This window comes from Apostichopus japonicus, chromosome 13, assembly GCF_037975245.1.
Source record: "Apostichopus japonicus isolate 1M-3 chromosome 13, ASM3797524v1, whole genome shotgun sequence".
Classification (NCBI taxonomy): domain Eukaryota; kingdom Metazoa; phylum Echinodermata; class Holothuroidea; order Aspidochirotida; family Stichopodidae; genus Apostichopus; species Apostichopus japonicus.
In genome coordinates, this window is record NC_092573.1 from 22,354,860 (window position 1) to 22,382,105 (window position 27,246).

At 40.2% G+C, this 27,246-nt stretch overlaps 3 protein-coding genes across 3 annotated transcripts; 2 read left to right on the forward strand and 1 right to left on the reverse strand.

Annotated features, from left to right (window-relative positions):
* Positions 1 to 1,061: 1,061 nt before the first annotated feature.
* LOC139978720 (hyalin-like) lies at positions 1,062 to 16,177 on the forward strand. The gene is made up of 8 exons (XM_071989172.1): positions 1,062 to 1,355; positions 2,419 to 2,667; positions 4,810 to 5,052; positions 5,607 to 5,855; positions 7,837 to 8,079; positions 8,634 to 8,882; positions 12,299 to 12,541; positions 13,558 to 16,177. The coding sequence occupies exons 1-8, from the start codon at positions 1,295 to 1,297 to the stop codon at positions 14,133 to 14,135; spliced, it is 2,115 nt and encodes a 704-aa protein (XP_071845273.1). The 5' UTR covers positions 1,062 to 1,294; the 3' UTR covers positions 14,136 to 16,177.
* Positions 16,096 to 22,958, reverse strand: LOC139978730 (dynactin subunit 3-like). Its single transcript, XM_071989189.1, has 6 exons — positions 22,350 to 22,958; positions 21,868 to 21,952; positions 20,867 to 20,953; positions 19,317 to 19,400; positions 18,156 to 18,274; positions 16,096 to 17,391 (listed from the first exon to the last, which is right to left on the reverse strand). Exons 1-6 carry the CDS (start codon positions 22,446 to 22,448, stop codon positions 17,296 to 17,298), a joined length of 570 nt encoding a protein of 189 aa, XP_071845290.1. The 5' UTR covers positions 22,449 to 22,958; the 3' UTR covers positions 16,096 to 17,295.
* A 61-nt stretch (positions 22,959 to 23,019) lies between these two features.
* LOC139978729 (5-formyltetrahydrofolate cyclo-ligase-like) lies at positions 23,020 to 26,088 on the forward strand. Its single transcript, XM_071989188.1, has 3 exons — positions 23,020 to 23,277; positions 23,801 to 24,059; positions 25,085 to 26,088. The coding sequence occupies exons 1-3, from the start codon at positions 23,161 to 23,163 to the stop codon at positions 25,315 to 25,317; spliced, it is 609 nt and encodes a 202-aa protein (XP_071845289.1). The 5' UTR covers positions 23,020 to 23,160; the 3' UTR covers positions 25,318 to 26,088.
* Positions 26,089 to 27,246: the final 1,158 nt, after the last annotated feature.

A 27,246-nucleotide genomic window follows, 5' to 3' on the forward strand; every position in this document is an offset into this window, starting at 1 on the left:
GGGGTCAAAAACTAGTATTTTTGCAATAACTTGAGAACCAAATGTCCATCAAGGTTGGGAGTTACGCTATTGTAATACAATAGTCGACCTGCATTTGGGTGACCTTTGACCTCAGGTTGACCTCCAGTGACCTGTATTAGTTTCTTTCAAGTTGATTCTTTGAAGTTTCGTGGGCATATTCCAATCTAAATTGTCCATAAGTGGACTCCTCTGCAACCTTAATGTGCGAAGTTATTAGAGATTTGGTTTGGTTTGTAATACTTGGTGTGCGGATTCATAACATTGAGTACAAGAACCGTATTGTTTTTGATGGAGGTGTGTATAACCACGTACAGACTGACCTGTGTTAGCATGCCATAGTGTTATTGTAACAGCTAGTTCTGGTTATACTAACAAGCAGAAGTCTAGTGAATTGAAGTCATCGAAACCTCAATGCATTTTGCATTCTGGTTTATATTTGAGATTAATTTGTTCTGTTCATAATTTGATTAACTTATATGTACACTGAAAGTAACCCCTTTTCCTTTCTTATACAGGTTCAGCAAAAAGAAAGTTATCACTGTGATACCAGCATATATGTACGCTAAGACCTAAAAGGTTATAATGGTGTTCGCCCAAAATACTTAAAAAATCTTTGTTAGCACAAATTTTCAACACACTTTATTGCCAATTGAGTTCAATTATTAAATAGTTTTCTCGCATGATCAGTTAGTCATTTTAGTTTTGGTCACATGCATCATGCAAATATAATATTTTCAACATTTTGTTAACAAATATTTTGTCCACATTTTTGACAAACTCGATAACTCGAGCAAGATTGTAGTATATCATCTAATTGAATTCAAATAACCTATATAGAGCTCGCCACGTGTGATAGAAACGCCTGATTAACAACATCTATCTGACCTTTCATTTGGGTAAAAGAAGATTTTTTGGGGTCCGTCCAGTGCTATAATTAAATCAGATTAACACAGGTTTCGAGACCAGTAAAGCGTGAATCAGTTAACACAATAGAGAGGGGGTACGGTTTTCTTAAAGTTTTACTTCTTTATAATATGCATCGATGGTTCATCACAGTGCAAATTCCTGCGGTACACAACTTATTCCATGGACATCCTGTCTATGGTAGAAACACAATATAACTCAAGTTTCGATATCCATATTTGACATGTTTCATCATATTTGGACTTAAAACGAAAAAAAAGTTGGAAAGTATAGGACTGGTGTGAATTCTCTGCAGTATATAGTCAGGAATAAACACGAGATTTGGAAGAAAACGACGAGAACTTACAAAATGTTCAGATATTTATATTTCGTATGTTTGACTTTGATTTACGAACGGGTTACTGCTCAAGGTAAGATTTATACTCTAAACACGCCCACAATTAAGAGATTAATCGCGTAAATTGTCGCTAGTTGAAGCAGTACTGTAAGTTTACACGATTGTTTGTATTATTCGAAGTTGGATTGAAATTGTTCAATTCAGCTAATTTATGGTATATAGGCCTATACACTTTAAGGTCTTTCTAATTACGGATTCATATAAGGTTTGTTTAAGGTATTTTAAACCAATCATCCTGACACAGTCTTAGGTTATAATGTTAAATAGTATACACAAGCAAGAATTATAATAGGCTGCTTGTAAAACCAACGCATTTTTCTTAGTTCATTTGACATTAAAGATATGATACCGTATATAGTATGCTGTAATGAGATGCAATGTTATTGGATAACTGCATATATCAGGCTTGAAATTGTACACAAACATTCTGCGCGAGTAGTTTCTTTGGGGGAGGGGGGGGGGAAGGGTGGGGGCAGTTCGCATGTGTATACTAATTGCTCAAGCTGCGGTAGTATAGGCTACTGATCAGGCTATATATATAAGAAACTCTCCTGGATAGTTTAAAGCAAATGGAGGTTAATGTCGCCCAGACACTTTCCATATTATTTGACCAAAACAAACCTTCCAATTAAATGTATCACCATTTAAGGTTAAATTAACAAGAAGATTATACAATAGGAATGTTCTACTGCAATTCACTCCTTTTTGGAATAACGCATGTTTTATTCCAGTCAAAATGAATCAAAACGTGTCGGTAGCAAGCAACCGATGGTAGCAAGCTGTGTGTGTATTTTCTGGGATCGATGGTGGTGTCTAACACTTCTGTTACACCTCATTCGAAACTAGGTCAGATTACCGGCATTAGACGTTTCTTTTTGCGCGAGTCTTCACACCCTTTAACACTAGATGTTTTGTAGAGAGTATGGATGTGTATTAAAGTGGGCTTGTGTAGGACATCGGCATAGACATAGAAGTAGACAAAGGCATAGAAGTATAGACATCTTACAAAGAAAGATGAAATTGTTCAATGCTCCAATTAACTTCCACCTTTTATTTTTTTCTTCTGCATTCTGAAGATAATCCCCTGAGTGTGGAATTTTGTCCTGAAAGCATGGTGCTTGATTTGCCAGAGGATGCAAATACTTTAGCAGTGACGTGGAACGTGCCAATAGTTAATCACACGCTGGGAGAGACGGTGATGGTCTCATCAAATCACATGCCTGGGGACTCTTTCCCTGCGGGTGAAGTCACAGTCGAATACCAATATGTAGATCAAATTCAACCGAAGTTCAAGATTAACTGTACCTTCGACATTACCGTGCAAGGTGAGACGTTTTAGCTTTTGGTTCTCCTAATACGATGGTCTGTAAACTTTTAAACCGATGACACAGAAGCTTTCATGAGGACTGATCCATGACCCAGCAGACCAGCACCCCTTAGATCCATGACCCAGCAGACCAGAATCCCTAAGATCCATGACCCAGCAGATCAGAATCCCTTAAATCCATGACCCAGTGGACCAGCACCCCTTAGATCCATTACCCAGTAGACCAACACCCGATAGATCCATGACCCAGTGGACCAACACCCCTTAGATCCATGACCCAGCAGACCAGAATCCCTTAGGTCCATGACCCAGCAGACCAACACCCCTTAGATCCATGACCCAGCAGACCAGAATCCCTTAGGTCCATGACCCAGCAGACCAGAATCCCTTAGATCGAAGGCCCAGCAAACCAACACCCCCTAGTAGATCCATGACCCAGCAGACCAGCACCCCTTAGATCCATGAGCCAGCAGATCAGAATCCCTAAGATCCATGACCCAGCAGATCAGAATCCCTTAGATCCATGACCCAGCAGACCAGAATCCCTAAGATCCATGACCCAGCAGATCAGAATCCCTTAAATCCATGACCCAGCAGACCAGAATCCCTTAGATCCATGACCCAGCAGACCAGCACCCCTTAGATCCATGACCCAGCAGACCAGAATCCCTAAGATCCATGACACAGCAGACCAGCACCCCTTAGATCCATGACCCAGCAGACCAACACCCCTTAGGTCCATGACCCAGCAGACCAGAATCCCTTAGATCGATGACCCAGCAAACCAACACCCCTTAGTAGATCCATGACCCAGCAGACCAGCACCCCTTAGATCCATGACCCAGCAGATCAGAATCCCTAAGATCCATGACCCAGCAGACCAGAATCCCTAAGATCCATGACCCAGCAGATCAGAATCCCTTAAATCCATGACCCAGCAGACCAGAATCCCTTAGATCCATGACCCAGCAGACCAGAACCCCTTAGATCCATGACCCAGTAGACCAACACCCCTTACATCCATGATCTAGCAGACCAGTACCCCTTAGATCCATGACCCAGCAGACCAGCACCCTTTAGATCCATGACCCAACAGACCAGAATCCCTTGTATCCATGACCCAGCAGACCAGCACCCCTTAGATCCATAACCCAGCAGACCAGAATCCCTTAGATCCATGACCCAGCAGACCAGAATCCCTTAGATCCATAACCCAGCAGACCAGCACCCCTTAGATCCATAACCCAGCAGACCAGAATCCCTTAGATCCATGAGCCAGCAGACCAGCATAGGAATAGACTAATTGTAGAATACTAATACAATACTGAGCTGCATCGCAAAAACAACCAAAATCTAGAGCATTGTAATAGTGGTTTTGTTACCTAGAGCAGTATAGTTGTGTGCTAGGATACTAGGTTACAGTTACATAATTATTTTACTAAATATATGGCATTTATGGGAATGAAATAAGTCCTGTGTCAGATAGCAAGATGTGAGGTCACAGCTCAGCAATAATGTGTCTTACATAGCACTTAATATCCAAACATAACAAGTACGTCCCATGCTCTGGGTGCCAAACACGGTATGAGATTACAACACCATAAATTCTTCTTACGTTACTTAATATATCATGTTTAATGGCATTTATCTTAACGAGTTAGTCCAGTTTGTTCAAGGTTGTAAACATAGTATGAAGTAACAGCCCCATAATGTTGTTATAATATCATTATGTGACTTTTATGTAGATGTAATAAGTTCTATGATCATGTGCCAACAAAGTTTTTAGTTTAAAACCATCATTTTAAGGTGCAAAGTATCATGTTTAAATAGCCTTAATATCCAAATGTAACAAGTCCAGTGACAGGGTGTCAAACAAGGTCTGGGAATGTTATAACACTCTAATGTGTCTTACTTACAATCGCATTAAAGAGGTCATAATTTCCAGATTGCTAAAAGTTTCAAGGTGCTTGTTAATGTCTGGGATAACACCACCGTAATAATGGTTGTTACTTAGCATTACATGACATGTATCCAGATGTAACAATTAAGTCCATTGCCGACAAGGCATGTGCCAAACAAAGTATGAGATAAACAGCTTAATTTTACTTCGCATCATCACAACTTCTTTCCATCTCTTCAGATGTAACAGATCCAGTTCTCGGTTGCCTGGAGCGTTATGACGTCACGGCACTCAGTAACTATGGAACATTCGACTGGCAGACAGCTATAGAAGCCACCGATAATTCCGGTCAGGTGGCAGTATCGTCGTCACACGATGTCCTCTTCAGGTACCCGTTAGATGACACTCTGGTGAACCTCACGGCCGTGGACCCGTCCGGAAACGAGGCGTCCTGTCAATTTGTGGTGTCGGTGTCATTGATAAGTAAGTTTTAATGGCATTGAAGACTCTCCCCAAAGCGTGTGCGGCCATCTGAAAGGTTAACTTTCTGTTGCTTTCAAGTGACGTTTTGTTTGTGTGGCTACAAAATGCAGACAGCAATGAACGTGATACCCTGTTATCTTTAACTGGACCTGAGATGTCCATCGCTGTATCATTTATACACTGTGCTGTGGGTATTGACCGCAGCTGTATGTACTGACTGTACACTAGTGTCTAATTACCGACGGTAGCAAGCTGTGTGTTTATTTTCTGGGATCGATGGTGGTGTCTAACACTTCTGTTACACCTCATTCGAAACTAGGTCAGATTACCGGCATTAGACGTTTCTTTTTGCGCGAGTCTTCACACCCTTTAACACTAGATGTTTTGTAGAGAGTATGGATGTGTATTAAAGTGGGCTTGTGTAGGACATCGGCATAGACATAGAAGTAGACAAAGGCAAGGCATAGAAGTATAGACATCTTACAAAGAAAGATGAAATTGTTCAATGCTCCAATTAACTTCCACCTTTTATTTTTTTCTTCTGCATTCTGAAGATAATCCCCTGAGTGTGGAATTTTGTCCTGAAAGCATGGTGCTTGATTTGCCAGAGGATGCAAATACTTTAGCAGTGACGTGGAACGTGCCAATAGTTAATCACACGCTGGGAGAGACGGTGATAGTCTCATCAAATCACATGCCTGGGGACTCTTTCCCTGCGGGTGAAGTCACAGTCGAATACCAATATGTAGATCAAATTCAACCGAAGTTCAAGATTAACTGTACCTTCGACATTACCGTGCAAGGTGAGACGTTTTAGCTTTTGGTTCTCCTAATACGATGGTCTGTAAACTTTTAAACCGATGACACAGAAGCTTTCATGAGGACTGATCCATGACCCAGCAGACCAGCACCCCTTAGATCCATGACCCAGCAGACCAGAATCCCTAAGATCCATGACCCAGCAGACCAGAATCCCTAAGATCCATGACCCAGCAGACCAGCACCCCTTAGATCCATTACCCAGCGACCAGAATCCCTTACATCCATGACCCAGTAGACCAGCACCCCTTAGATCCATGACCCAGCAGACCAGAATCCCTACGATCCATGACACAGCAGACCAGCACCCCTTAGATCCATGACCCAGCGACCAGAATCCCTAAGATCCATGACCCAGTGGACCAGCACCCCTTAGATCCATGACCCAGCAGACCAGCACCCCTTAGATCCATGACCCAGCAGACCAACACCCCTTAGATCCATGACCCAGCAGACCAGAATCCCTTAGATCCATGACTCAGCAGACCAGCACCCCTTAGATCCATGACCCAGCAGACCAGCACCCCTTAGATCCATGACCCAGCAGACCAACACCCCTTAGATCCATGACCCAGCAGACCAGAATCCCTAAGATCCATGACTCAGCAGACCAGCACCCCTTAGATCCATGACCCAGTGGACCAACACCCCTTAGATCCATGACCCAGCAGACCAGAATCCCTTAGATCCAAGACCCAGCATACCAACACCCCTTAGATCCATGACCCAGCATATACCAACACCCCTTAGATCCATGACACAGCAGACCAGAATCCCTAAGATCCATGACTCAGCAGACCAGCACCCCTTAGATCCATGACCCAGCAGACCAGCACCCCTTAGATCCATGACCCAGTGGACCAACACCCCTTAGATCCATGACCCAGCAGACCAGCACCCCTTAGATCCATGACCCAGCAGACCAGAATCCCTAAGATCCATGACTCAGCAGACCAGCACCCCTTAGATCCATGACCCAGCAGACCAGCAGACCTTAGATCCATAACCCAGCAGACCAGAATCCCTTAGATCCATGAGCCAGCAGACCAACACCCCTTAGATCCATGACCCAGCAGACCAGAATCCCTTAGATCCATGAGCCAGCAGACCAGCATAGGAATAGACTAATTGTAGAATACTAATACAATACTGAGCTGCATCGCAAAAACAACCAAAATCTAGAGCATTGTAATAGTGGTTTTGTTACCTAGAGCAGTATAGTTGTGTGCTAGGATACTAGGTTACAGTTACATAATTATTTTACTAAATATATGGCATTTATGGGAATGAAATAAGTCCTGTGTCAGATAGCAAGATGTGAGGTCACAGCTCAGCAATAATGTGTCTTACATAGCACTTAATATCCAAACATAACAAGTACGTCCCATGCTCTGGGTGCCAAACACGGTATGAGATTACAACACCATAAATTCTTCTTACGTTACTTAATATATCATGTTTAATGGCATTTATCTTAACGAGTTAGTCCAGTTTGTTCAAGGTTGTAAACATAGTATGAAGTAACAGCCCCATAATGTTGTTATAATATCATTATGTGACTTTTATGTAGATGTAATAAGTTCTATGATCATGTGCCAACAAAGTTTTTAGTTTAAAACCATCATTTTAAGGTGCAAAGTATCATGTTTAAATAGCCTTAATATCCAAATGTAACAAGTCCAGTGACAGGGTGTCAAACAAGGTCTGGGAATGTTATAACACTCTAATGTGTCTTACTTACAATCGCATTAAAGAGGTCATAATTTCCAGATTGCTAAAAGTTTCAAGGTGCTTGTTAATGTCTGGGATAACACCACCGTAATAATGGTTGTTACTTAGCATTACATGACATGTATCCAGATGTAACAATTAAGTCCATTGCCGACAAGGCATGTGCCAAACAAAGTATGAGATAAACAGCTTAATTTTACTTCGCATCATCACAACTTCTTTCCATCTCTTCAGATGTAACAGATCCAGTTCTCGGTTGCCTGGAGCGTTATGACGTCACGGCACTCAGTAACTATGGAACATTCGACTGGCAGACAGCTATAGAAGCCACCGATAATTCCGGTCAGGTGGCAGTATCGTCGTCACACGATGTCCTCTTCAGGTACCCGTTAGATGACACTCTGGTGAACCTCACGGCCGTGGACCCGTCCGGAAACGAGGCGTCCTGTCAATTTGTGGTGTCGGTGTCATTGATAAGTAAGTTTTAATGGCATTGAAGACTCTCCCCAAAGCGTGTGCGGCCATCTGAAAGGTTAACTTTCTGTTGCTTTCAAGTGACGTTTTGTTTGTGTGGCTACAAAATGCAGACAGCAATGAACGTGATACCCTGTTATCTTTAACTGGACCTGAGATGTCCATCGCTGTATCATTTATACACTGTGCTGTGGGTATTGACCGCAGCTGTATGTACTGACTGTACACTAGTGTCTAATTACCGACGGTAGCAAGCTGTGTGTTTATTTTCTGGGATCGATGGTGGTGTCTAACACTTCTGTTACACCTCATTCGAAACTAGGTCAGATTACCGGCATTAGACGTTTCTTTTTGCGCGAGTCTTCACACCCTTTAACACTAGATGTTTTGTAGAGAGTATGGATGTGTATTAAAGTGGGCTTGTGTAGGACATCGGCATAGACATAGAAGTAGACAAAGGCAAGGCATAGAAGTATAGACATCTTACAAAGAAAGATGAAATTGTTCAATGCTCCAATTAACTTCCACCTTTTATTTTTTTCTTCTGCATTCTGAAGATAATCCCCTGAGTGTGGAATTTTGTCCTGAAAGCATGGTGCTTGATTTGCCAGAGGATGCAAATACTTTAGCAGTGACGTGGAACGTGCCAATAGTTAATCACACGCTGGGAAGGACGGTGATAGTCTCATCAAATCACATGCCTGGGGACTCTTTCCCTGCGGGTGAAGTCACAGTCGAATACCAATATGTAGATCAAATTCAACCGAAGTTCAAGATTAACTGTACCTTCGACATTACCGTGCAAGGTGAGACGTTTTAGCTTTTGGTTCTCCTAATACGATGGTCTGTAAACTTTTAAACCGATGACACAGAAGCTTTCATGAGGACTGATCCATGACCCAGCAGACCAGCACCCCTTAGATCCATGACCCAGCAGACCAGAATCCCTAAGATCCATGACCCAGCAGACCAGAATCCCTAAGATCCATGACCCAGCAGACCAGCACCCCTTAGATCCATTACCCAGCGACCAGAATCCCTTACATCCATGACCCAGTAGACCAGCACCCCTTAGATCCATGACCCAGCAGACCAGAATCCCTAAGATCCATGACACAGCAGACCAGCACCCCTTAGATCCATGACCCAGCGACCAGAATCCCTAAGATCCATGACCCAGTGGACCAACACCCCTTAGATCAATGACCCAGTGGACCAACACCCCTTAGATCCATGACCCAGCAGACCAGCACCCCTTAGATCCATGACCCAGCAGACCAGAATCCCTTAGATCCATGACTCAGCAGACCAGCACCCCTTAGATCCATGACCCAGCAGACCAGCACCCCTTAGATCCATGACCAAGCAGACCAACACCCCTTAGATCCATGACCCAGCAGACCAGAATCCCTTAGATCCATGACTCAGCAGACCAGCACCCCTTAGATCCATGACCCAGCAGACCAGCACCCCTTAGATCCATGACCCAGCAGACCAACACCCCTTAGATCCATGACCCAGCAGACCAGAATCCCTAAGATCCATGACTCAGCAGACCAGCACCCCTTAGATCCATGACCCAGTGGACCAACACCCCTTAGATCCATGACCCAGCAGACCAGAATCCCTTAGATCCAAGACCCAGCATACCAACACCCCTTAGATCCATGACCCAGCATATACCAACACCCCTTAGATCCATGACACAGCAGACCAGAATCCCTTAGATCCATGAGCCAGCAGATCAGAATCCCTTAAATCCATGACCCAGTAGACCAGCACCCCTTAGATCCATTACCCAGTAGACCAACACCCGATAGATCCATGACCCAGTGGACCAACACCCCTTAGATCCATGACCCAGCAGACCAGAATCCCTTAGGTCCATGACCCAGCAGACCAACACCCCTTAGATCCATGACCCAGCAGACCAGAATCCCTTAGGTCCATGACCCAGCAGACCAGAATCCCTTAGATCGAAGGCCCAGCAAACCAACACCCCCTAGTAGATCCATGACCCAGCAGACCAGCACCCCTTAGATCCATGACCCAGCAGACCAGAATCCCTTAGATCCATGACCCAGTAGACCAGAATCCCTTAGATCCATGACCCAGCAGACCAGCACCCCTTAGATCCATTACCCAGTAGACCAGAATCCCTTAGATCCATGACCCAGTAGACCAGAATCCCTTAGATCCATGACCCAGTAGACCAGAATCCCTTAGATCCATAACCCAGCAGACCAGCACCCCTTAGATCCATGACCCAGCAGACCAGAATCCCTTAGATCCATGACCCAGCAGACCAGAATCCCTTAGATCGTAGGCCCAGCAAACCAACACCCCCTAGTAGATCCATGACCCAGCAGACCAGCACCCCTTAGATCCATGACCCAGCAGATCAGAATCCCTAAGATCCATGACCCAGCAGACCAGAATCCCTAAGATCCATGACCCAGCAGATCAGAATCCCTTAAATCCATGACCCAGCAGACCAGAATCCCTTAGATCCATGACCCAGCAGACCAGAACCCCTTAGATCCATGACCCAGCAGACCAGCACCCCTTAGATCCATGACCCAGCAGACCAGAATCCCTTAGATCCATGACCCAGTAGACCAGAATCCCTTAGATCCATGACCCAGCAGACCAGCACCCCTTAGATCCATTACCCAGTAGACCAGAATCCCTTAGATCCATGACCCAGTAGACCAGAATCCCTTAGATCCATGACCCAGTAGACCAGAATCCCTTAGATCCATGACCCAGCAGACCAGCACCCCTTAGATCCATGACCCAGCAGACCAGAATCCCTTAGATCCATGACCCAGCAGACCAGAATCCCTTAGATCGTAGGCCCAGCAAACCAACACCCCCTAGTAGATCCATGACCCAGCAGACCAGCACCCCTTAGATCCATGACCCAGCAGATCAGAATCCCTAAGATCCATGACCCAGCAGACCAGAATCCCTAAGATCCATGACCCAGCAGATCAGAATCCCTTAAATCCATGACCCAGCAGACCAGAATCCCTTAGATCCATGACCCAGCAGACCAGAACCCCTTAGATCCATGACCCAGTAGACCAACACCCCTTACATCCATGATCTAGCAGACCAGTACCCCTTAGATCCATGACCCAGCAGACCAGCACCCTTTAGATCCATGACCCAACAGACCAGAATCCCTTGTATCCATGACCCAGCAGACCAGCACCCCTTAGATCCATAACCCAGCAGACCAGAATCCCTTAGATCCATGACCCAGCAGACCAGAATCCCTTAGATCCATAACCCAGCAGACCAGCACCCCTTAGATCCATAACCCAGCAGACCAGAATCCCTTAGATCCATGAGCCAGCAGACCAGCATAGGAATAGACTAATTGTAGAATACTAATACAATACTGAGCTGCATCGCAAAAACAACCAAAATCTAGAGCATTGTAATAGTGGTTTTGTTACCTAGAGCAGTATAGTTGTGTGCTAGGATACTAGGTTACAGTTACATAATTATTTTACTAAATATATGGCATTTATGGGAATGAAATAAGTCCTGTGTCAGATAGCAAGATGTGAGGTCACAGCTCAGCAATAATGTGTCTTACATAGCACTTAATATCCAAACATAACAAGTACGTCCCATGCTCTGGGTGCCAAACACGGTATGAGATTACAACACCATAATTTCTTCTTACGTTACTTAATATATCATGTTTAATGGCATTTATCTTAACGAGTTAGTCCAGTTTGTTCAAGGTTGTAAACATAGTATGAAGTAACAGCCCCATAATGTTGTTATAATATCATTATGTGACTTTTATGTAGATGTAACAAGTTCTATGATCAGGTGCCAACAAAGTTTTTAGTTTAAAACCATCATTTTAAGGTCCAAAGTATCATGTTTAAATAGCCTTAATATCCAAATGTAACAAGTCCAGTGACAGGGTGTCAAACAAGGTCTGGGAATGTTATAACACTCTAATGTGTCTTACTTACGATCACATTAAAGGGGTCATAATTTCCAGATTGCTAAAAGTTTCAAGGTGCTTGTTAATGTCTGGGATAACACCACCATAATAATGGTTGTTACTTAGCATTACATGACATGTATCCTGATGTAACAATTAAGTTCATTGCCGACAAGGCATGTGCCAAACAAAGTATGAGATAAACAGCTTAATTTTACTTCGCATCATCACAATTTCTTTCCATCTCTTCAGATGTAACAGGTCCAGTTCTCGGTTGCCTGGAGCGTTATGACGTCACGGCACTCAGTAACTATGGAACATTCGACTGGCAGACAGCTATAGAAGCCACCGATAATTCCGGTCAGGTGGCAGTATCGTCGTCACACGATGTCCTCTTCAGGTACCCGTTAGATGACACTCCGGTGAACCTCACGGCCGTGGACCCGTCCGGAAACGAGGCGTCCTGTCAATTTGTGGTGTCGGTGTCATTGATAAGTAAGTTTTAAAGCGGTAGAAGACTAAGGGCAAAAAGAAACGTCTAATGCCGGTAATCTGACCTAGTTTCGAATGAGTTGTAACAGAAGTGTTAGATACCACCATCGATCCCACAAAATACACACACAGCTTGCTATCGTCGGTAATTATAGACACTAGTGAACAGTCAGTACATACAGCTGCGGTCAATACCCACAGCACAGTGTACAAACGCTACAGCGATGGACATCTCAGGTCCAGAATATGTGAAGAATATACAAGTGTTATACCACTTAAGAGGTTCATGTTACTATCAAACAATTTCAGAAATCTTAAGATATTTAAACCTGCCTTCTGAGTTCTATTTAAATGTTTTGAAAATCCAGCCCAAGCCATGTATTTATTAATTGCAATTAATTTTCATGGTAGCAATACCAGTTTCGGTTTCTGCTATATTTTGCTTTAAATAACCCTTTAGAACAGTTTTTTTTTGCAATAGCCTTTACAGATCATTGATAGTCTACAGCCCTGTTATTCATACTGCTCCTTAAGGTCACCAAGTATTTGGAAGATGGTCAAAAAATGGCCAAAGGAAAAGCCGAATGCCAATTTTTTATCGAAAAAATTGCATAAATCTTGGACAAAAAGTAATTCACAATACAAAACATTTAGCCAATTGGCAACCTCAATCATACAAAAACCTTTCTCAAAGGGGTGCAGGGGGATACCCCCTCAATGTAAAGTCCTTTCCCAATCGCAAGACCCCTTCACCAGGCTCAATTATATGCCGCTGGAGCGTTGTCACAATGGTCAAGGTGGACAATGGGGTCATCCAGCTCATCAGTTTTGATGCCAGGGCTCTATAGCTACTGAAATTTTCAACACAATGTTCATTAGGGCCTGACTCTTTTTTTTCCATTCAAAATTGACGAAGACATTTTCAGCAGACAATTGGACATTTCTGAGTTGTTTAATTTTTTTTTTTTACTGATGGCATTACTTTTGATTTTAATGCTCATCTCATTTTTCTCTTGCAGTTGCCCTACCATTTCTTATTGCCATTGCAGCTGTTATTCTCCTCGTCATATTGGTCATTTGTTGCTGCCTCTGCTCCTGCTGTTGTCGCCCTTGCAGAGGAGAGGAAACCGGCGGTCAGGAGGACTCCGTAGGGATGGATCAATTATCGAAAGGCACTGAGAAAGCGTCCAAGAGTTTCGGTGATTCTGAACCAAGCCAGGTTCAAAATACAAATTTCACCAGTGGAGGTGAAAACCCTCAAATGGCGACAGGCCCTACTGCTCCACCCCTCCATGCTGGTGTGACCAACCAGGGTATGGAAAATGATGAGTACATGTATGTGATTGGAGACGAGAATCCTGCAACGAATCCCTTATATATCCCCGAGACACAGGCAGTTGATGGTGCACGTTCATTGCCCTACACACCACACCCATCTTCACAGTCAAGCCCAATACAAGCTGCTGCTATAACAAATTACGAGAACCATTCTCTCATGTGGAGTAGTCTTCCAACGCCTGTAGATCGCTTTGATGCTATAAATAAGCCTCCTGTTGCTAGTCCAAGGGAGAATACAGATCACACTATTATATATTAAATTAATTTAAGTATAGACTACATCGATGCTATGTAATGTAAATCAACTATATGTCGGTATAATGATCTGCCATACTGAATGATCTTAACCTTTTACCTCCAGTCCGGCAACAGAGCAAATAATGGTTATAAGCATAAGTTTTCAAAAGTACAAGTTGAAAGAAGAAAAACTGCAAAAAAGTAAAAGCTTCACACTAGGTTTGTAGATCCACAGTAGTATGCGAGTCTTTGATTCTGTTTGAGATTTGTCAAGGTCAAAGGTTAGGGGGAAATTAAAAAGAGATGCACAAGTTATGATTGAACAATGGACCTTGTGGTCCAAAAAGTTCCCTCTACACCACTAGACCAGAGGCTAATGTAGGATGGTTTTCAAATATTTGAAGATCAAAATTGTGTTTGAACTTCACCAGTGGCGGAGCTAGGGGTATTGGTCAGGGGCGGGCGAGAATGGTCTGTAGGGGCGCTTTCGACACTATCTAAGCGGAGCGCCACCACATGTTGGCGCGGAGTGTACAGAGATTTTTGGAGTAAAGACACTCCCTAGATCGCCGGAAATGATCCTTTCCGGGCCTCGCTAATTTGCAGATAAACGAAGAATAAATAGGTGTCATCGCCATTTTGTGACAACTCGGAAGTTTATATGGGTGTTGAAAGTACATTTTGTCAGGAAATTACACCAACCAATTGTGACAGATGTCAAAAGGTAGATGAGAGCGCAATAAAAAAGTCAATAATCGCGAATAAGTAAAAAGTGGTATAAAGCTAAAAAGGGCGCCAGCAGTCCATTTGAGTCAGTCAGGGGGCATGCGCCCCCCCCCCCTGACTGTATGGACGCTCCGCCACTGGACTTCACTGTTTGAAAAAAAACCTTTTCTCGACTGGTCAAGCCCTTGTCAAGGAGAGTGGGGGCCGTGCAACTCACCTGGGCCATTTTGGAACCTTGTCAGAGGGAGGGGGTGCCAGTGAAGTCCCTGGAAAATAAAAATTGCTCTTAGCTGGGCTTGAACCACAAATATGGAGCTCATCTTATTCTTTCAGTTGTATAGAGCACTAACCACTATGCCACAGTAACTTAACAATTTAGTTCATTAACTTATCTAGTAGGTGTCATTATGAATATCCAAGTAAACATCAAATTTTTTTCATCAATTTTTTTTTCTTCAATTTGCCTTCTATTTGAAATGTCCAGGTTTGGATTAAGACTTTCTCTAGATTTGAAGTTTCCCTACCAATGATTATATGTGGGTATGCTTTTGCTGTAAATACTATAATTAGATTAAATGTTCACAAGAGTCTCATGGGGAGTTTAAATGACAATTTGTTATTATGTTAAGCAGATACTGAAAACTATTAAGTTAGTATATAAGTCTATGGCTCTATTTACTGTTTTTAAATATTAATGGCAGGTATGTGATATTGTGCATCCTATAACGTACAGTCCTGACCAATTGTGTTCTAAGAATCATTTGTATTTCATTTTTACTAGAAAATCTTAACATGTATATAAGTTTCAGCAGTGTACTACTGACCAGATAGGTGTTCGGATGTAATATTTTTCCTAGCTCGAATATTTTGGAAAAACTTTGACCTATATATAAATTCATTTTGCCAAAAAAAAAGATAACCAAAGAGGGAATGTCAGTCTTTCAAAAAAATTGTCTCTACCCAATCAATGCCTTCTTGAATATACCATCTGTGCCAGTGATATCCAATAGAAATGCCAATCATAAATTTCAACAAAGCATTTTCAGCTCAAGACTAAGTGGACTTCACATAGGTATTAATATTGTCTGTCATATTTGATCAAATTATATACAGGTTTATCGGTACATGTATTTAACTAAATTTAATTGTTCTAAGGAAGTATAATTAGATGCATATGTTCAAAGTTGTATATTTATTTAAGGTATTAAATGTCATATAATACGTAGAGATCTATTAATGAAAGAAAATTAAGTGTAAAAAGTTTTTATCGAACGACGACATATTTATTTCGTTCACTTTGATAATGTACACAGAATTATACCGCAGACAATATCGCAACTCACAGGAATGGCCGTTTTTATTATAGTTACTAAACACCCTCAGCAGATCTGGCATAAAATAGCAGTAATAAATGAAGGACAACCACTTGTTTGCCGTCTAGATTCAGTGCCAGGAATAAATAAAACCGTTTTACGCGTTAAAATGCTCGTTGCTACAATTTATGCGAGAATGAAAATTAACGTTACAGCCTACCCACTGTTGACATACCCCTCTCAGCTCCATGTCACTTCATAGGGTAACATAATGTTCTGCAAAGTTCAAACAAACAGTACCAGAAAAACTGGCTCGCACACTGCTGTCAAGCTCTGCGATTTAAGCATACTCTGTCGATCAAAATTCCGGCAAATTTATCTACAGTCCCATAAATCCATGCTACACCATAGAGTACACGCAACGATGAAAGCGTTACCAATGAACTACTGCAATTGGTTAAAATTTAACTCATACACACTTGAAGGTCGTCAGTATTGCCTGGAGGTTTTAATCTGAGTATTGCACAAATCATACAAGTGTTTCAATCATACATGGCAAAGATAAATACATTAGCCAGACATGCCCTTAGACATTTTGTTTTTTATTTTAGAGAACGACAAAATATGTCGGTCTTGTGCAAATATCTCATTTACATATTGGAAAATGTCGGGAAAGTCTCTATCTTTTCAGAAACTACAATAGCTTTCGTTCTTCACGAACGAAAATAATTGCTCTCTAGAAATGGTGCCACCGATAGTCAACAACTCGAAAGTAAAACATAAGGAATTTTGCTCAAATGCATTTATGAAAATAAATGAATTAAGAAAATATCTTCAGCCAATGTTGTTACCAGTCTTGGCATATACCAACAAGAAATGGTAGGACCAATTTTAATGGTAGTACCACTTTAAATAAGGCAATAAAATGTCTTAAAGAGGGGGAAATTTATTTATAAGCAGTAGTAAAAGTGTTGATTGAACGTTTGAACAGGCAACACTGTTGCACTTTTGTTTAGCGCATTTCAGAACAATACTGATAACCTTTAAGATATGTTAGTTTGGATTCCACGCACATCTTTTTCTTTTAAATAGCTATATACAAATGCGGCCAGAGCCCACCAAGAGATCCGATTAACACAGAGCTTATATATACTCGTTGGTCTTTCGGACTTTCTTTGAGACTTCGTATCTTGTCAGGGTCTCGTCCCACTGAACAAATTGCTTGGATATCAGCGTAATCTGGAGATAATTCAAGGTTAAAGGTCAAATAAATCACAGAAAGAATAATTAGTAACGATTACAATACAGGGACAACTTTTCACATTATTCTGATGCATGCAAATTATTAATATGCAAAAGTTATTATAATACCAGCAGCACTGGGCTGGAAATGGGATAAAATGTCTCGGACGAACGAAATTGCAAACCAGCTGCGCAATTGTTTTCGATTCCACATTACCAGTTGAAAATTCCCATCTCAAACATAGAATATTGTATAGTATTATATAGTATTTTTGTTCAGTAACAAAGTATTATTAATGCTAGTCTAGAAGTCTTCTCTATGATATCAGAAAAGCAAACCCCTTTTTGTCATAAGAGCAAATGGGGTCATGAGTTCATTGTTGTGCCCTTTATTTTACTTCATATGCATTGTCTCCTTCCCTACTTCTCCCCCACCCCTCTCCCCTACAAATTGCTAAACCCCTCAAAAGGCACTTATGCCATGCCTCTTTTGCAAAAATGTGCAAAGCTCTGGCAAGGTAAAACTCTTTTGAGAAGATTTCCCTGATGAAATCAATATGTTAATAGTTGCACAAGTCACAAAGGACTAATCTTGAAGTGAAAACAAACATACTTCCAAAAACTCATGTCTAGAATTAGAAACAAACAAGCAAGATAAATGACCTAATAGCACGGACAGGATTTACTGTCCTTGAAATATTACTATCACACATTTTCTGCTGCTGAAATAAGATTAAAAAAGATGTTGATGCAAAGGATACAATGTTGTTATAAGCCTCTAGCAGTTGTTTGACATCAGAGCCTAGGTTCTCCAGTTTCTCTTGTTGGTCGATCTGAACAGCGGCAAGTGGATGAAGTTTATCAGAGAGAGTTGGAGCAGCTAAGAAGGGAGAAAATGGGGAAACTGATGATGATGAAGTTCAGCAAGTCTGGAAATAATCTGGTAAGGCAGAGCAAAAATACAGAATGCTCAAAGACTGCCTCAAAAGGACACAGTAGTTTTCGTTATACAGAATCTCTATACGTACGGACAGGTTTTTCTTTTGTTTACAGTAAACAAAACTCATGAACCTTGAAATTTGTTATAAATGCAAACATCAAATTCTAAATGATTTGCTGCAAAGTACACTTTTCTTCCATTAGAACCAAATCTCAGTCATAAGTGATGGAGATTTGGAGCAGAAATCTGCCTAAAAGCTCAGCAATCTCTCTTTCTCTCTGTGTGTTTGGAAGAATACCATGACTTTGTTGCCCTCTTATATAACACACATATGAAAGACTGACGACTTTAGTAATTCTAAAAACTGATGTTGTGCTTGAGTTTCGTTATGTATACAGTATCTCTGTTCATTTACTCTGCTGTCAATTTCTTTATCAAGCTCCCTAAAAGCAGCTAGATGTATATATGCAGTATTACTGCTATCAAGTACTATACACTCTACACAGAAACCCCCCCACTAATTTTGATTTTGTATTTGATGTCAGAACAGATGTGTCAAACTTTTTAATAAGTTAGTCACTCTTTAAAACTAAACATCAGCAGCTTAGCCTACACCTATCTCACTGTCAAAGCCTAGCTTACACAGCATTTAACAGCAACAGTTACTTTAAAGTTTAAACCTACCATACTTTCATGTATTCAGCCTATTCTATTTTGTATGTAGGAATCAAGAATGCATTTGTCAGTTACTGTTTGGGTTAATTAGCAGCTATTCGCACCGTTTCTTGATAGGTCAAAAACACCAAGCTTGAAAGACTTCACCGCACTATTACAAAATGTAATAAAGATATGAAATGCAACCAGTACATTGAATTTGCCACTAGATCATGGCACCAAATTCTCGGCACCTTTTTGCAGTAACCTTAACATCTGTGATTACAAAAGTTCTGTTTTGTCCTAGCTTCGTTCTCTCTCGTCTTACCTTTGACATGTTCTGACTCAAAAACACTCTTCAAATTTTCCACCTGTTGTAAAAGTGCAGCTTGTTCTTCAATATGGTCTTTCTCTACAAAAGTTTTAAAAAAAAAAAAAACAGTGATTGAAAATAAGGAAAATTGCAAACAACGAATTTCAAGAAAATCAGAACATTCAGCAGAGAAGTCTAGTCTAGCCAAGAAAAGAAAGTTTCCTTTATACTCAGCATGTACATGCAAGGTTGGTATTAAAACCACAAACTTAATCAATATTATCCATTCAGGGGTGATAGAAAGGTGGGAATGGGGGGGGGGGGACTTCAATGAAGATTTGATTTACTACAACAATCTTGTTCATGCCATATAATGAAACCAACAACTGTGCATCCATTTACCATCAACCCATGTACACACTGTCATAGCCCTGTATTCCAAAGTAACTCATGAAGATGAGGAATAACTGTACATGTCCTCTGAAAAACATGTAAACACCAGAGTTGTGTCCTCTGAAAGATGTGTGAAAACTGATGTGGTCCTCCAAGCTCTAGTTACTGGGAAAGTACTCAGTGTCCTTTGCAAAACATACAAACTACAACTCTTGATATGGATGCACATGAAAAACACAAGTTTGTAAACAGACCTACTTCCAATTTCGCAACATTGGTCATATACGCCAATTACCTCACCATGGATGTAACTATCTTACTTATCAATGGTCTCGTTACCACACAACTGGACTACGGTAACTCGCTAATGTACAGTATGGCCTGTCAGAGACCCAATCTCGGAAACTTCAGTGTGTACAGAATACGGCTGCACGCACGATTACCAGGACATCCAAATTGGATAATATCACCCCAGTTCTACGACAACTACACTGGTTTCCTATAAATGCTTTATTCCATTTATGAGATCCTGCTCCTTACCCTTAAGACACTTCCTGGTTTGTCCCCTCTCTGCATGAACCAAATTCCTTAGTGAGCCCCGTCCAACAAGATCTTAATGGTCTTACCCCGCTGTAGACTGTTCCGCACGTCAGAACATCGTATGGCAAAAAAAAACTATTTCTGGGCTGCCCATCATTTGTGGGACAAGCTTCCATCTTTTCCAACAAGTGTACTGTACTATCAATTCACTTTCAAGAAGCTTTTATAAAAACAATCTAGGCACATCTTTTCCTACAATACTTAAGTTCAGCTTTATGGTTGTCTGTTGCTCCTTCTTTTTTTTGTAAAGTGCTCGTGAGAAGACTTCTTGTTTTGTATTGAGCACTTTACAACATATGCAGCATAATAATAACAATGATAATAGCAATAATAATACAAACATCAGAGTGGCCGGTTGTTCTGTAGTTAGTCCAACAACATGTTCTATTAAAAGACGTGTAATTTTACAAAAGCAGCTCTCTATAGTTACTCTGGAAACTGAGGAAGTGCCTGCTGCTTGATTTTAACACACCTATGGCCTTCTATAGTGTATTCTACAGTTACTCTGAAAACTGAGGTGTCCTCTGCAAAAGAATTGGGACGACAAAATAATGAGATAAACCAAATATTACCTGCTAAAATAATATCAGACTTCATACCATCTGAGAGGGTGAGCTCATCTGCAACTTGAGGATCCAAGTAACGATTTAGTTCATCCACTTGAAGAGAATGAAAAAGAATGAGAATGAGCAAATGAAAGCAAAACTGTAACAATGCTCTTTCAGTTCTGTTTGTCTTGACACATAGCGTGTGTCGGCCACATTACCTTTATGACGTATAACACAGAGGGAAAAAAAGCTTTAGATTTCTGATAATAAGAAGTGAAAATTTAACAGTATCGACAACACTATAGGTATGTGTTTGTAATTACAAGAAACAACTTCACTAAGTTTTCCTCTTTTTTTTTACTTTTTTATTTCTGATCATGTTAATGGTTTAAGGCTAAGTCCAAGTTATACAATATCATAACATTAATATCATGCCACTCTGTTTATGTACCATGTGTGTCAAAAATTGTCTTTCAACCGATCAAATGATCAGTGATTAAAAAATCATCACTTTACTCAGGACAAACTTTAAATGGTGATCAGATCATCTGACACAACCAAATTTCTGTTTGGACTTGTAACTAAATTCAGCTTTGCAGGTCATCTGGCAGAGACTAGGTTGTTAACCTCAAAATTCAGATTGCTTTGTAACTAAATACCACCAAAAATGGTAAAATTATAAAGTGGTACTGCCCCCCCCCCCAGTAACTTTGGGGAGAAACTGAAATAATACAAAAACTAGTGGTCGACGCCTACCCTATGATCCACCCGAAGGGGAGTTATACTGGCCAAAGCTGGGGTTCTATTCACTAAACCTACACATCTATCCTATACTATAGTGTACATATTGGTCCATTCTTTTTGTTCTTTCACATCACTGTTTGGGATAACCACATTTGCTGTTCAGACAACCTAAAAGTAAGTAATGGTTGTCCAGGTGACAAGAGAACCGTAGTTAAAACTTTGTCCTGGTACTGAAATTTGTGAAATAAATCTTTAAAGCCTTATCATTGAAGTACACTCACATCTCTTCCACAGTTTGTGAACCCTCTCTCGTCCTGTTGTCAAATTGGCTAACTTTTGCTTGACATCATAAATTTGCTCCACCGCCTATTAAAGAGATAAACAAAATAAATACATTACAACATGTAACATTGCATACCATAGGATAAGGTATTTCTACTGATAAAACTTGTGAAACATCAAATCTTGCAAGACTTTATTTACAAAATGCAAAATATAATTGACTGACCATAGAATTTAAGTTCAACTTGTCAACCACTGGTTATTCTGCTTAGTACTAAACAGCATGTAATGTTTCAGTGACTCTGCAATTTTAACTCTCTCTGTCCAATCAATAATATAGCATAATCCCTGTACAGCTGCCTCACCCCCCCCCCTCCTCCCCTGACCACCCTGCAATCCCTTGGATCCCCCACTTCATCACCCTTATAGTACCTTAATATAAATTTGAAACTGTAACAGAACATTGTCATTCTATACAAACCATTTTGGAAGAATCTGCATCAGAATTTCCTTCCCCAACAAGCTTTTCCAAGTACTTCAGTCTTTCCTCCAATTCTCGCAATTGCAGATAAGCTGACATCTTGCAAACAATCAGGATAATCTGTCACTGCAAAATTCACTGGTAAAGTATGACAGAATGTCAACATACAAGTTAAACTTGTCTAACTTCTTAAAAGTTTAGATTGCTACTAACTCTTAATGCAATAGTCTTGGCAACTTTATCCTAGAGTTGCACTAACTTTGTAAGTTTAATGACAATAATATAACAGTACTTAGCACCACCAACAGTAGTACCAAGCCAAATTGCAACACGTCGGCCTTATATTTTTTATAAATTTATATAATATAGGCTAGTGGCTAGGTCTCCACTGTCTATACAAGTTGTGGTAGTCTCACTACCACAAACAAAGTGAAAATTCACAGACTTGTCGCGACTGCTTTAGTTTTCTGTCGAATGAATCAATATCAATATGAATTTCAATAAAAGGAATCGAAAACATGGTATGTTGAGCAAACTTGACTGGCGCTAACCTAAACAGAAGCAAATGGTTAACATAAAAACCGCACCTCGCTAAGTCAAACTTCATAGAGTATGTTATGGTGTACATGCTATTTCTGTGTTACAAATGCATTGAAACTTCTATGTCGCGAAACTACTCGATCCATTTTGCAGTACCTACAAAAGATTGTTACCATACATCTGGTAACGGTTGACTTGTGCCGAAATATGCCTATTTCATACCCTTTTTTAGTTCTTTGGCCTAGTTGTACATAAAACGTAGACGCCAAATATGTCCAGTATTGCTGTTCACGAAGCCAAGCAAATGCTTCGAAAGGAACTTAAGAAACGAATAGCAGCTTTATCGGTGGAGGAAAGAGCGAATCAGTCACAATATGTCATCACCAAGGTAAACTACCGTTTGCAAGTTTGTTTACAATATAAAATACAAATTAAACTTGCGTTTGAAGCACTTTCGCGAAATGATAAAGTAGCCTACAAATACATAGCCCTCTTCACGAAAGCTAATATCTAGGCCTAGGCCCCATACTACCGGAGAACAGAAGGTAGGTTAATGAATTGCAGACTGTCGTTCATAGAGACATTCATGATTAACAGGTGTCTAATTACTTGAATCCAAGTAAGACTAGGTCCAGCACTATATTTAATTTGCTTGGAGAATAAAGAAAGTGCAGCACAGGAGCAAATTAGTTATGAGGTCATATTTTGACAGTGTCAGCATTTCTTAGCTACTCCTGGGCTAGTGGGGATGCAGTGCTTTCTCCATTATTCATTGTGAGGTCTGTTATTTATTCTACTCAACTAATGCTGGAAAAAATGGGAATGAGTGCTCATGCTTTTACCAGTTTGTTATCTCCATTATAATATTCTGAACAAAATGTTTTTATGTCAATTTTTTGTGTCAATTTCAGTTGATTTCTCATCCCATATATAAGAGAAGCCAGAGAATATCTGTCTACTTGCCAATGATACACGAAGAGGTGAACACAGAGGGAATCCTTAGGCACATATTCAAAAGTAAAAAGTCCTGTTTCATCCCACAATACATTGGACCAAAGATGGAGATGTTAAAACTTTATTCAATGGAAGATTACCAATCACTTCCTGTTACTAAGTGGAACATTAAACAACCAGCAACAGATGATAAGAGAGAGGAAGCACTATCTTCAGGTACATTTATCATCCCTTCACACCATATGTCTAAATTACTTGGGGTGTGTTTTTACCTTTGGGTTTAATGAAAAAAGGTGTAGAAGAAGAAAAAGGTAGTCTAGTGTAGAGACAAGGGTGTTCATTGAAAACATAAGGTCTGTATTTAAAAGGCCAATAGGTAAGTGAACACATGAAGCTTACTGACTTATATACACTCTCAAGACAGAACCATCCTGAGAAACCTTCGTCCCCCCCCCAAAAAAAAACCCCAACAATGTCCTAAAAACAGTCTCAACTATTGTGGGGACGAGGTTATTTGTAATTTTCCCCTAACTGGAGGATTTAGAATATTCTTCAAGGTCCCTATGTGTCTGTGGATGGAAAAAGGTTGAGAGCCTAGGTTTTATCCTACCAGGCGTAGCATACTTTATATTCCTCCTATATCAGCCTGATGCAGAACTAACAGTCTGCCAAGAATCTAGAAATTTGGCCAAAGGTCATATACATATACTGTACCTGGATACAGATATCATACACCAGTTTTATCAAAACAAACAGTGAGGGAGTTAATTAAATTGTGCACCACTATACAGACTTTGAGATTGATATTTCAAAGTTCAGTTGTGTTAGGATTTGAGATAAGGAGAAGAAATATTTAACTTCTTTACAGATAAAGATTTGGTAAAAGATTTGTGCTATTGGTTGTAAACTTAGTTAATATGGTGTATGTGCAAACATTCTTCTTGTACGATGTATCTCAGTTTAACCTTCTGTGGAATTCTCACCCTGATAGTTTTGCTACATTTAAATAAATTTACTGCTTGAAAGTGCTTGAGGGCTCATTTTCTTATTTACACATGAAAATTTCTCCTTTTGTGTGGCCTTTATCTACTTACCTATGGTGTCAATATGTCATATGAAAAGAATTTTAACAACCTTCTAGTTCTTTCAGCCAGGAACAGATTGTTGCAAATAAATCATTCCATAGTACTTTTAATATATATATATTTTGGAGTATAATTTTGTTTACATTTCTTTTTCAGGTGGCCTTGACCTGATCATCATGCCAGGTCTCGGATTCTCTACCGACGGCGACAGAATCGGAAGAGGAAAGGCATATTATGATACGTACCTAAAGAGATGTAGCGAACATCAATCTGGAATGCCAAAGACCATAGCTGTAGCCTTTAAGGAACAAATACTTGAGGACATTCCCACCACAGACTCTGACCAAAAAGTAGATCATGTGCTATTTGGTTACATGGATGAAGGGTAATGATGGGGGTGTTTATCATTGGAAGGAACATAGGGTACATGGGTGAAGGGTAACGATGGGGGTGTTTATCATTGGATGGGACCTAGGGTGCTGGAGTAGACCTAGGCCGGAGCTGGTATCCAGTAGAAGGAAATTAGGGTTCTTGTTAAACCTGGTGATAAATGGTATTATTGAGGAATAAGATGTACTTTGATTCTAGTGTGGGGGAAGGGGTGGGGTGTGTGGGTGATGGTACTTGTGAGGAATATTAGGTAATGACAAAGGTGAGAATCTGTGGGAAGAACAAAACATAATGCCAGGTGCAATAATATCTGATATGTACATAGGGCATTACTAGGGTGATAACAGGTGTGCAAAATATAAAAAAATGATGGGGATGACAATGTATATGAGGAACAATGGATAATGTAAAATTTGCTTAGTGTGAAGTAAGAGAGAGAAATGGCTGGGGCTGAAAGTATTAAGAGTTGTTCCTTGGAGAGTAAACAAAGGTTAATGGCATATTGTTGATATATTAGAAAACACAAATAATATTAATTAGGGTTTTGGTCAAAGGGAGGAGAATGTTATAATTAGGGTGTTGGTCAAAGTGAGGAGAATGTAATAATTAGGGTGTTGGTAAAAGGGAGGATAACGTAGTAAGAAAGTATAGAACTCGGAATACCACAACTCAAAGAACATTGCAACTCTAATATCAACAATTCTACAAACTAGCACTCTGAATGAAAGTTCATGGATAGATTTGTCAATTAAAAAATGGCTTCCAATATATATTCAATAAATAAGGTGTCTTACATCTCTAGTCGTGTTCCATTTAATGCTAACGTGCTGATAATTCTGTCCATGTCCATTCTAGTGACATACCTATTTACTGGTGTTAACATGTGTGTATACATTTGATATATTAAGGCAAATATGTACCCTCTTACCCCCCCCCCCTTCGCCACTGTGAATGGATATAAAGAAATTAAATAATTTCTCCCTCCTCGGCCTAATCCCTACCCTCAACATGCCTCTGCCCAACACTACCCGGCTGTTTGGCAGAACTTGATGAACAGAGATAAATCTAATGCTGAAAGCAATATAGAGAACATTTTTTACCATATTTCTTATAAAGAAGGTAATTTATTCTTTAAGAAAAAATCAGTGATTTGCTAATAGTTGTGTCTTGCAGACATTTAGCAAAGAGATGCCGTTGATTTTGTCTGATTTTATTTTTGAATTCATTAATTTGATAATAGAAATGTTTTCTGATTATTTGTAATACAAATCTCAGCAAAAGAAATACTTAAATTAGTTTCCATTGTTTGATTACAACATATCTCCCAGTATCTATATACATTACGCCAGCATGAACAATTGTATTTTGAAAATAATTGATGGTACATAAGAAGTAAAAAATTCAACAAAAACTATGATATAAGTCATTTATATTTTCTATATTAAAATTCTTCCTTTAAGCTCAAATATTAAAATTGTCCATTCTACAATATATCTTCTCAAACTAACAAATAATTAATAAGTAATTACACATGTCTAGTAATATGATTACTGCATTAATCTCAACCTTTAGACAAATAGAATTGAAAATCCAAGCCTGTTACAAACATTGTTAATAGACGTACAAGGATTTTATCACACCTTAGGGTTTCTTTCAAGCACTTCCTCCATCAGTACTTGAAAGCACTGGCTTGAAAGTAAATGGGTGCTTGAAAGTACTTGCTTGAAAGTAATTGGGTGTTTGAAAGTACTTGCTTGAAAGTACTTGCTTGAAAGTACTTGCTTGAAAGTTCTTGGGTGCTTGCAAGTACTTGCTTGAAAGTACTTACTTGAAAGTAATTGGGTGCTTGAAAGTTCTCTGGTCAAGTGATATTTTTCACACGATAAACAGTCAACAGATCCATGTCTTCATTTCTAATTTATCCAAGC

Coding starts and splice junctions, on each gene's coding strand:
- LOC139978729 (XM_071989188.1), top strand. CDS start 23,161: ATGTCCAGTATTGCTGTTCACGAAGCCAAGCAAATGCTTCGAAAGGAA. Junction 23,278..23,800: donor CACAATATGTCATCACCAAG/GTAAACTACCGT, acceptor TGTCAATTTCAG/TTGATTTCTCATCCCATATA. Junction 24,060..25,084: donor AGAGGAAGCACTATCTTCAG/GTACATTTATCA, acceptor TTTCTTTTTCAG/GTGGCCTTGACCTGATCATC.
- LOC139978730 (XM_071989189.1), bottom strand. CDS start 22,448: ATGTCAGCTTATCTGCAATTGCGAGAATTGGAGGAAAGACTGAAGTAC. Junction 21,953..22,349: donor ATGCAGATTCTTCCAAAATG/GTTTGTATAGAA, acceptor TCTCTTTAATAG/GCGGTGGAGCAAATTTATGA. Junction 20,954..21,867: donor TCACAAACTGTGGAAGAGAT/GTGAGTGTACTT, acceptor ATTCTCTTCAAG/TGGATGAACTAAATCGTTAC.
- LOC139978720 (XM_071989172.1), top strand. CDS start 1,295: ATGTTCAGATATTTATATTTCGTATGTTTGACTTTGATTTACGAACGG. Junction 8,080..8,633: donor GGTGTCGGTGTCATTGATAA/GTAAGTTTTAAT, acceptor TGCATTCTGAAG/ATAATCCCCTGAGTGTGGAA. Junction 8,883..12,298: donor CTTCGACATTACCGTGCAAG/GTGAGACGTTTT, acceptor CCATCTCTTCAG/ATGTAACAGGTCCAGTTCTC.